At 46.6% G+C, this 9,842-nt stretch overlaps 1 protein-coding gene across 3 annotated transcripts in view; it reads left to right on the forward strand.

The window, feature by feature from the left end:
* Nucleotides 1–9,574, forward strand: part of LOC104937618 (voltage-gated potassium channel subunit beta-3) — an 18,681-nt gene extending 9,107 nt beyond the window's left edge. Inside the window, exons 1-15 of one of the 3 annotated variants that reach the window (XM_027275855.1) lie at nucleotides 61–261; nucleotides 374–593; nucleotides 4,181–4,224; nucleotides 4,311–4,348; nucleotides 4,458–4,537; nucleotides 4,898–4,942; nucleotides 5,296–5,340; nucleotides 5,441–5,484; nucleotides 5,917–6,003; nucleotides 6,123–6,208; nucleotides 6,609–6,729; nucleotides 7,004–7,098; nucleotides 7,228–7,348; nucleotides 7,686–7,774; nucleotides 9,408–9,574. In XM_027275855.1, the coding sequence (XP_027131656.1) occupies nucleotides 382–593; nucleotides 4,181–4,224; nucleotides 4,311–4,348; nucleotides 4,458–4,537; nucleotides 4,898–4,942; nucleotides 5,296–5,340; nucleotides 5,441–5,484; nucleotides 5,917–6,003; nucleotides 6,123–6,208; nucleotides 6,609–6,729; nucleotides 7,004–7,098; nucleotides 7,228–7,348; nucleotides 7,686–7,774; nucleotides 9,408–9,500 (1,200 nt within the window). In that variant the 5' untranslated portion in view covers nucleotides 61–261; nucleotides 374–381 and the 3' untranslated portion in view covers nucleotides 9,501–9,574. Of the gene's footprint in view, nucleotides 1–60; nucleotides 262–373; nucleotides 594–4,180; nucleotides 4,225–4,310; nucleotides 4,349–4,457; nucleotides 4,538–4,897; nucleotides 4,943–5,295; nucleotides 5,341–5,440; nucleotides 5,485–5,916; nucleotides 6,004–6,122; nucleotides 6,209–6,608; nucleotides 6,730–7,003; nucleotides 7,099–7,227; nucleotides 7,349–7,685; nucleotides 7,775–9,407 lie in introns of those variants that run through there. The other 2 variants (XM_027275856.1, XM_027275854.1) reach the window with 2 other exon arrangements.
* The last annotated feature ends 268 nt before the right edge of the window (nucleotides 9,575–9,842 follow it).

A 9,842-nucleotide genomic window follows, 5' to 3' on the forward strand; every position in this document is an offset into this window, starting at 1 on the left:
TCTCTCTCTCTCTCTCTCTCTCTCTCTCTCTCACTCATCCAGTGTGCACCCGAGCGAGAGAGTAGGGGGAGGGGCTCTCTCTCAGTCCAGAGGACGCTCTCGTCTTTCGTTCCCTCCGTTTGGTTTCTCTTTTCTCCTCTGGACAGACGGACGCTCATCACCTCGTCTTCGTCGGTGTCGGCGTGTTGACGGCCTAACACAAAGTTGTGTGCGTGCTGTCGTGTGATTGGCTGATTGATTCAAACACAGTCGTGGCTCAAAGTGAGCGTCCCACTCATGAATTCTTCCCATCATTACCATAGTGAGCAGCAACCTTGGCGGCGGACCCCGCCACGTGTTTTGAGAGTTTAAAAGTCTGAGCTTGTTACCGTAGCAACCGGGATGCAGGTGTCCATAGCATGCAACGTGGGCGGGGCCAGTGGTGGTGGAGGAGGAGGAGCGAGCGAACACCCACTGAAGGAGCGGCGGGTGGCACTCAACGCAGGCAGCGCCTGTCAGTCAAAGGTGAGGGCGGAGCCGTCAAACAGACACACCCTGCTAGGCCACGCCCATATGAAGGAGGCCCTCGGTCGTCACAGCAACATGAAGTACAGGTGAGAGTGAGAAAGGTCACATGACCGGACAGATGCAGTGTGTGTGTGCGTTGGCTCAGACTGATGGCTCACTCTGATTGGCTCTCGTATTGATTACATATTGCTGATTGATGAGTGTGTTGCACCTGATCAGGTAACATTGATACACACTCTGATGACATCACTGACCTGGAGTCTGATAGGAACACACTGATAATCAATAAAAACGTTCTCCTGATGTTCCTCTAATTTTCCTTTAATGTTCCCCTGACGTTCCTTTAATGTTCCTCTAATGTTACCTGATGTTCCTCTAATGTTCCCCTGACGTTCCTTTACTGTTCCTCTAATGTTACCTGATGTTCCTCTAATGTTCCCCTGATGTTCCTCTGATGTTTTTCTTAATGTTCCCCTGATGTTCCCCTGATGTTCCTCTAATGTTCCTCTAATGTTCCCCTGATGTTTTTCTAATGTTCCCCTGATGTTCCTCTGATGTTCCCCTGATGTTCCTCTAATGTTCCCCTGATGTTCCTCTGATGTTCCCCTGATGTTCCTCTGATGTTCCTCTAATGTTCCCCTGATGTTCCTCTAATGTTCCTCTAATGTTCCCCTGATGTTCTTCTAATGTTCCTCTAATGTTCCTCTAATGTTCCCCTGATGTTCCTCTGATGTTCCTCTAATGTTCCTCTGATGTTACATAAATGCAATCTACACAGCTGGCGAGGAATCAACACACACACACACACACACTCAGGATCACTGAAGGTCAAAAGTCACTGTGTGTGTGTGTGTGTGTGTGTGTGTGTTTTAATTAAAAGCAGAGGTTTCATCACACACTCCTCTAATCACGTTCTCACACACACTCTTACTGACCTGTGATTGGTTTACAAACGATTGGTTAGCACCCTGCCCTCTGATTGGATTAAAGAAACTGACATCAGGCACCCTCTGACTGTTAATGCTTGTCTGTCATCTGATTGGCCGAAACACAAACAGATGGATTTGTGTCGTAATGTGGCGGTAATGTCGTCACGGCAACATTAACACCAGTAATTGTTTTTAATTTCTGTGTACAGAGGAAATAGCTAACCATGGAGCTAACAGAGCTAACATTAGTAACTGAGCTAACCATGGAGCTAACAGAGCTAACATTAGTAACTGAGCTAACCATGGAGCTAACAGAGCTAACATTAGTAACTGAGCTAACCATGGAGCTAACAGAGCTAACATTAGTAACTGAGCTAACCATGGAGCTAACAGAGCTAACATTAGTAACTGAGCTAACCATGGAGCTAACAGAGCTAACATTAGTAACTGAGCTAACCATGGAGCTAACAGAGCTAACATTAGTAACTGAGCTAACCATGGAGCTAACAGAGCTAACATTAGTAACTGAGCTAACCATGGAGCTAACAGAGCTAACATTAGTAACTGAGCTAACCATGGAGCTAACAGAGCTAACATTAGTAACTGAGCTAACCATGGAGCTAACAGAGCTAACATTAGTAACTGAGCTAACCATGGAGCTAACAGAGCTAACATTAGTAACTGAGCTAACCATGGAGCTAACAGAGCTAACATTAGTAACTGAGCTAACCATGGAGCTAACAGAGCTAACATTAGTAACTGAGCTAACCATGGAGCTAACAGAGCTAACATTAATAACTGAGCTAACCATGGAGCTAACAGAGCTAACATTAGTAACTGAGCTAACCATGGAGCTAACAGAGCTAACATTAGTAACTGAGCTAACCATGGAGCTAACAGAGCTAACATTAGTAACTGAGCTAACCATGGAGCTAACAGAGCTAACATTAATAACTGAGCTAACATTAGTAACTGAGTTAACCATGGAGCTAACAGGGCTAACATTAATAACTGAGCTAACCATGGAGCTAACAGAGCTAACATTAGTAACTGAGCTAACCATGGAGCTAACAGAGCTAACATTAATAACTGAGCTAACCATGGAGCTAACAGAGCTAACATTAGTAACTGAGCTAACCACGGAGCTAACAGAGCTAACATTAGTAACTGAGCTAACCATGGAGCTAACAGGGCTAATAGCGGTAACCATGGAAACCAGTGACAGTATAAAGAATGAACGGAGACCAGGCTGTAAACATTTCTGCTGTGAAGTTGGACATTTGGACATGGGGACTTATGGAGACTGACTCACTGCTGCAGCCCGCCTCAAGTGGACGTTAGAGGAACTGCAGGTTGTGTCACCAGAGGCTGACGCTTGGTCGGGATGACCCATCAGGATTATGGATATGTTGTTTCAGCATGGATCTTTCAGCCGCGGGTTCAATCCCCGGGCTCCGCCTGGCGCTCTGCTCGCTGCAGAGCATTGCTAGCAAGTTAGCGTGTAGATCCTGCCTTTGCACAGACGTCTTCCTCTTCCTGTTTACAGTCAGAGCGAGGAGATTCAGGAGAATGGCGGGAACAGAAACCCAGCACCTTCATGCTCAAAGCAGAAGCTCCCAACACTTCAGGTTGATCCTCTGGGGACAGACCAAAGTCTAAAGTTGAACATATCTGTGAAACGCTTTCTGACAGAGTTTGTTTGTGTCACTGTTTCCTGAGATTCAGCTGAAGACTTGTTGTTCTACGTCACTGCGTAAAAGACCAATCGAAAAATAGATGTTCAGCAGACTGAAAGCACAGTCAACGAATAGACACCCGTTACTAGGCAGACTAGTTTCTTTTTCAGCCGAGTGGACGGTATGATGTATTCTAGCCTCGTAGACTGACATAGACTGTCGTAGACTGTCATAGACTGTCACAGACTGTCACAGAGTATCACAGACTGCCATAGACTGTCACAGACTGTCGTAGACTGTCACAGACTGACGTAGACTGTCGTAGACTGTTGTAGACTGTCAAAGACTTACGTAGACTGTCGTAGACTATCACATACTGTCATAGACTATCACAGACTGTTGTAGACTGTCAAAGACTGTCGTAGACTGCCATAGACTGCCATAGACTGCCGTAGACTGTCGTAGACTGTCATAGACTATCACAGACTGTCGTGGACTGCCATAGACTGTCGTAGACTGCCGTAGACTGTCGTAGACTATGACAGACTGTCGCAGACTGCCATAGACTGTCGTAGACTGTCATAGACTATCACAGACTGCCATAGACTGTTGTAGACTGCCGTAGACTGCCATAGACTGTCGTAGACTGCTGTAGACTGTCGTAGACTGCCGTAGACTGTCGTAGACTGTCATAGACTATCACAGACTGCCATAGACTGTCGTAGACTGCCGTAGAATGTCATAGACTATCACAGACTGCCATAGACTGTTGTAGACTGCCGTAGACTGCCATAGACTGTCATAGACTGCCGTAGACTGTCGTAGACTGTCATAGACTATCACAGACTGCCATAGACTGCCGTAGACTGCCATAGACTGTCATAGACTGCCGTAGACTGCCATAGACTGTCATAGACTGTCGTAGACTGTGTAACTGATGCTGTTTTCACTCCACGTCAATGGAACAAGATGTCACCAGTCTCACTGTCCCTTTGAAACCTCAGATTAGTGTATCACTACAGCCCAACAGGAAATATTGATTCACTGATTGATTTGATTGGTTCACAGGAATCTTGGGAAATCTGGACTGAGGGTGTCCTGCTTAGGACTGGGTGAGGACGCACACACACAGACACACACACACACACACACACACACACACAACACGCAGTCAGTGATGTTCTTTCTCTTTTCACAGGAACATGGGTGACATTTGGCTCTCAGATCTCTGATGAGGTGTGTGTGTGTGCTGAACACATGACCAAGCAATTACGTAATCATTACTAGACGTTTCTGCACACATTAAAGTGGGTTAGTGTGTGTGTGTGTGTGTGTGTGTGTGTAGATGGCAGAGAGTGTGATGACGTTGGCATACGACAGCGGGGTGAACTTGTTCGACACGGCAGAGGTTTACGCGTCCGGCAGGTACAGTACACACTGTTCATTTTACACATGATGCTGACTGAACTGACTTAGCACGGCATGCCAGGAGCCAAACCACCTCACTGTTAGACTGGACACTGCCGGTTCAGAGGTTCTGTCGCTGTGTTCACTGGTAGACCGGACACTGCTGGTTCAGAGGTTCTGTTCTGGTCCGGCCGTGTTCACTGGAAGGTAGACGCTGATGCTAGCTCATGGCGCTAGCTGAAATGCTAACTGTAAACACCAGTTATCCAGTGATTTGATTCCATCAGTGCACTGCTAACTGTTAATGCAGCTAACAGCTGATGCCGCGCCTCAAATTAAAATGTCTGTTTTTAATTTGAATTATTGTTGCTGTCTCAGGGCAGAAACGACTCTGGGAAACATCCTGAAGAAGAAAGGATGGAGGTAAACTGTCTGTCTGTCTGTCTGTCTGTCTGTCTGTCTGTCTGTCTCAGCAGCCTAACATGAGCTAACAGCAGCTAGCAGTAGTGGAGGCTTACATACTTGTCCTGACCGTGAGCCAAAGTTACGTGTTGTATGAACGACTTATGACAGACTGAGCAGAATAATAAACAAAGCTGAATGTATAGAATATAAAACATGAATCAGTGTGCACACACTTTGATGACTCTTCAGTAAACACACATGTAAATCAAGTCACAGTTGTGTTTTGTGTTGACTCAGCAGTTTTTCACGTCCTTTAACCTCCTCCCTGATGCTGACACCTCTCTCTCTCTCTGTGCATGTCTCTCCACCAGGAGGTCCAGTTATGTGGTGACCACCAAGATCTACTGGGGAGGACAGTGAGTGTCACATGACCTGCTGTCCACTCACATGACCTGCTGTCCACTCACATGATCTATAAACCTGTGTGTGTGTGTGTGTGTGTGTGTGTGTTCACAGGGCAGAGACCGAGAGAGGGTTGTCACGGAAACACATCATCGAAGGTAAACATGTACATGACAACTTCTGTAGATAAGAGAGTAGATAGAGTTATGTATATACATTAGATACACACACACACACACACACAGACACACACACACACACAAACCATCTGTCATGTCAGACACATCAAACCGTTAGCACATTAGAACCCATTCATCATCCGCTAACGACCTCAGTAACTAAAGTAACTGAAGTAACTAAAGTTACTGAAGTAACTAAAGTAACTGAAGTAACTCTTCAGTGTGGTGAACCTGTAAAATCATTTTAATCTGAACCTAAAGATGATTCTGTCGTTAACGTGTCAGACCTGACACACTCTCACATACGTGTGTGTGTGTGTGTGTGTGTCTGTGTCTGTGTGTGTGTGTCTGTGTGTGTGTGTGTGTGTGTGTGTGTGTGTGTGTGTGTGTGTGTGTGTGTGTGTGTTGCAGGACTGCGTGGATCTCTCTCCAGGTTACAGTTGGACTATGTGGACATCGTCTTTGCCAACAGGAGTGATATCGATGCACCAATGGAGGGTCAGACTCACTCACACTCACACACACTCACTCACACTCACACTCACACACACTCACTCACACTCACACACACACACTCACACACACTCACTCATGTGGTTTGTACTTCCTGTTTGCAGAGGTGGTTCGTGCGATGAGCTTTGTCATCGATCAGGGTTTGGCCATGTACTGGGGAACGTCTCGCTGGAACGCTGTGGAGATCATGGTAAGACACAACTTCATGACAACCTGAGGACAACTTCATGACAACCTGAGGACAACTTCATGACAACCTCATGACAACCTGAGGACAACCTCATGACAACCTGAGAACAACTTCATGACAACCTGAGGACAACCTCATGACAACCTCGTAACAACCTCAGGACAACCTGAGGACAACCTCATGACAACCTGAGGACAACCTCATGACAACCTCGTAACAACCTCAGGACAACCTGAGGACAGCTTCATGACAACCTGAGGACAACCTCATGACAACCTCGTAACAACCTCAGGACAATTTATGGGCAACCTTAAATGAGTTTTCCTGTGTCTCCTGTCTGTGTCTCCTGTCTGTGTCTCCTGTCTGTGTCTCCTGTCTGTGTCTCCTGTCTGTGTCTCAGGAGGCGTACTCGATAGCCCGACAGTTCAATCTGGTCCCTCCGGTGTGTGAACAGGCTGAGTATCATTACTTCAACAGAGACAAGGTGGAACTACAACTCCCAGAGCTGTACCACAAGATAGGTACAAGTACATACCTGTTAGTACAAGTACACACCTCTTAGTACACATACACATCTGTTAGTACTACTAACAGCTGGCGATAGGTACCTGTCTCTCTGTACACCTGTCTGTCTGTACACACCTCTTAGTACACGTACACACCTGTTAGTACAAGTACACACCCGCAGTCTTTGTGCTAAGCTAAACACACCTTGTCAACAGTCTGTGAGACTCTGCCTGCCTGTCTGTGTCTCTGTCTGTCTGCCTGTCTGTGTCTCTGTCTGTCTGTCTTCAGGTGTTGGAGCAGTCACCTGGTCTCCGTTGGCCTGTGGTCTTCTGACAGGAAAATACAACGAGGGAGTACCAGAGAGCTGCAGAGCTAACATCAGGGTAACACACACACACACACACACACACACACACACACACACACAGTGATGCATAATCATCACCATCTGTTACCATGGTGACCAATCACTGTGTGTGTGTGTGTGTGTGTGTGTGTGTGTGTGTGTGCAGGGCTATGATTGGCTGAAGGAGCGTGTCTTCAGCGATGAAGGGAAGAAGCAGCTCAGTAAAATCAGAGAGCTCCACCTGCTGGCTGACAGACTGAAGTGCACTGCTGCTCAGCTGGCGATAGGTACCTGTCTGTCTGTACACCTGTCTGTCTGTACACCTGTCTGTCCCTGACCTGTCTGTCTGTCCACCTGTCTGTCTGTACACCTGTCTGTCTGTACACCTGTCTGTCCCTGATCTGTCTGTCTGTACACCTGTCTGTCCACCTCTTTGTCCCTGACCTGTCTGTCTGTACACCTGTCTGTCTGTGCACCTGTCTGTCTCTACACCTGTCTGTCTCTACACCTGTCTGTCTGTACACCTGACTGTACACCTATCTGTCTCTGACCTGTCTGTCTGTACACCTGTCTGTCTCTGACCTGTCTGCCTCTGACCTGTCTCTCTCTCTGTCTGTCTCTCAGCGTGGTGTCTTCGTAGTGAGGGTGTGAGCTCGGTTCTTCTCGGCGTGTCGAACACGGAACAACTGTTGGAGAACTTGGCTGCTATCAGGGTGAGGACAGGAAGTAACTCACTACTTTTACTCTATTACTTCACACCTCAGAGGAAACTGTGCTGACAGGAGTACAACAAAGTACTTACAGTCAGTGTTGCCACAGTTACATGAAATCTGATTATTGATTACTCCTTTAAAAAGTAACTTAGTTACTGTACTGATTACTTGATTTTAAAAGTAACTAAATTAGATTACAAGTTACTTTATTAGTTACATTCAGCAGCTGCTGGCAGAGTTCTGCAGCTTCACAAACACAAGCCACATTTCAAACGTACAGAGGAAGGAGCTCAGTCAGTCTGTGTAGAGGAGATGCTGCCCAACACGGACGCACATATCTGCTGCTCAGTGTGTACTATTACATATTACTATATGTATTATTACACGTGAGCTGTCCTCATGCTGACGTCACTCCCAGAGACAAGAAGAAAGCAAACATATCTTAGTAACACACAGGGACTTGGATAAGTAACGAGTGTACAGACGGTTACTAAGTAACGAGTGTACAGACGGTTACTAAGTAACGAGTGTACAGACCGGTACTAAGTAACGAGTGTACAGACCGGTACTAAGTAACGAGTGTACAGACCGGTACTAAGTAACGAGTGTACAGACCGGTACTAAGTAACGAGTGTACAGACCGGTACTAAGTAACGAGTGTACAGACCGGTACTAAGTAACGAGTGTACAGACCGGTACTAAGTAACGAGTGTACAGACCGGTACTAAGTAACGAGTGTACAGACCGGTACTAAGTAACGAGTGTACAGACGGTTACTAAGTAACGAGTGTACAGACCGGTACTAAGTAACGAGTGTACAGACCGGTACTAAGTAACGAGTGTACAGACCGGTACTAAGTAACGAGTGTACAGACCGGTACTAAGTAACGAGTGTACAGACCGGTACTAAGTAACGAGTGTACAGACCGGTACTAAGTAACGAGTGTACAGACCGGTACTAAGTAACGAGTGTACAGACCGGTACTAAGTAACGAGTGTACAGACCGGTACTAAGTAACGAGTGTACAGACCGGTACTAAGTAACGAGTGTACAGACCGGTACTAAGTAACGAGTGTACAGACCGGTACTAAGTAACGAGTGTACAGACCGGTACTAAGTAACGAGTGTACAGACCGGTACTAAGTAACGAGTGTACAGACCGGTACTAAGTAACGAGTGTACAGACCGGTACTAAGTAACGAGTGTACAGACCGGTACTAAGTAACGAGTGTACAGACCGGTACTAAGTAACGAGTGTACAGACCGGTACTAAGTAACGAGTGTACAGACCGGTACTAAGTAACGAGTGTACAGACCGGTACTAAGTAACGAGTGTACAGACCGGTACTAAGTAACGAGTGTACAGACGGTTACTAAGTAACGAGTGTACAGACCGGTACTAAGTAACGAGTGTACAGACGGTAACTATGTAACGAGTGTACAGACGGTAACTAAGTAACGAGTGTACAGACGGTTACAAAGTAACGAGTGTACAGACCGGTACTAAGTAACGAGTGTACAGACGGTAACTAAGTAACGAGTGTTCAGACCGGTACTAAGTAACGAGTGTACAGACGGTTACTAAGTAACGAGTGTACAGACGGTTACTAAGTAACGAGTGTACATCTGCAGGTTCTAACTCAGCTGACTCCACCCCTCATCACCGAGATGGACGCGTTGCTCGGCAACAAGCCGAGAAACAGCAAGAAGGAGGCGAGGAGCTGAGGAGGAGGAAGAGGAGGTGGAAGAGAAGGAGGAAAAGGGGGAGGATGAAGAAGAGAAGGAGAATTATGAGGAGGAGGAGGAGGAAGAGGATGAAGAGGAGGAGGAGGATGAAGAGGAGGTGGAAGAGCAGGAGGAAGAAGAGAAGGAAGAAGAGAAGGATGAAGAGGAGGAGGATGTGGAGGAAGAGCAGGAGGAAGAGGATGAGGAAGAGGGGGAGGAGGAAGAGGAGGAGGAAGGACTTGAATGGAGTCATGAGAAATCAAGATGGCCGACAGGAAGGACTTGATATTTCTTCTTCAGGGAAACAGACAATTTTCATCCTTGTTGTCATGGAGACGATGA

This window comes from Larimichthys crocea, unplaced genomic scaffold (genome assembly GCF_000972845.2).
Source record: "Larimichthys crocea isolate SSNF unplaced genomic scaffold, L_crocea_2.0 scaffold224, whole genome shotgun sequence".
NCBI classification, from domain to species: domain Eukaryota; kingdom Metazoa; phylum Chordata; class Actinopteri; family Sciaenidae; genus Larimichthys; species Larimichthys crocea.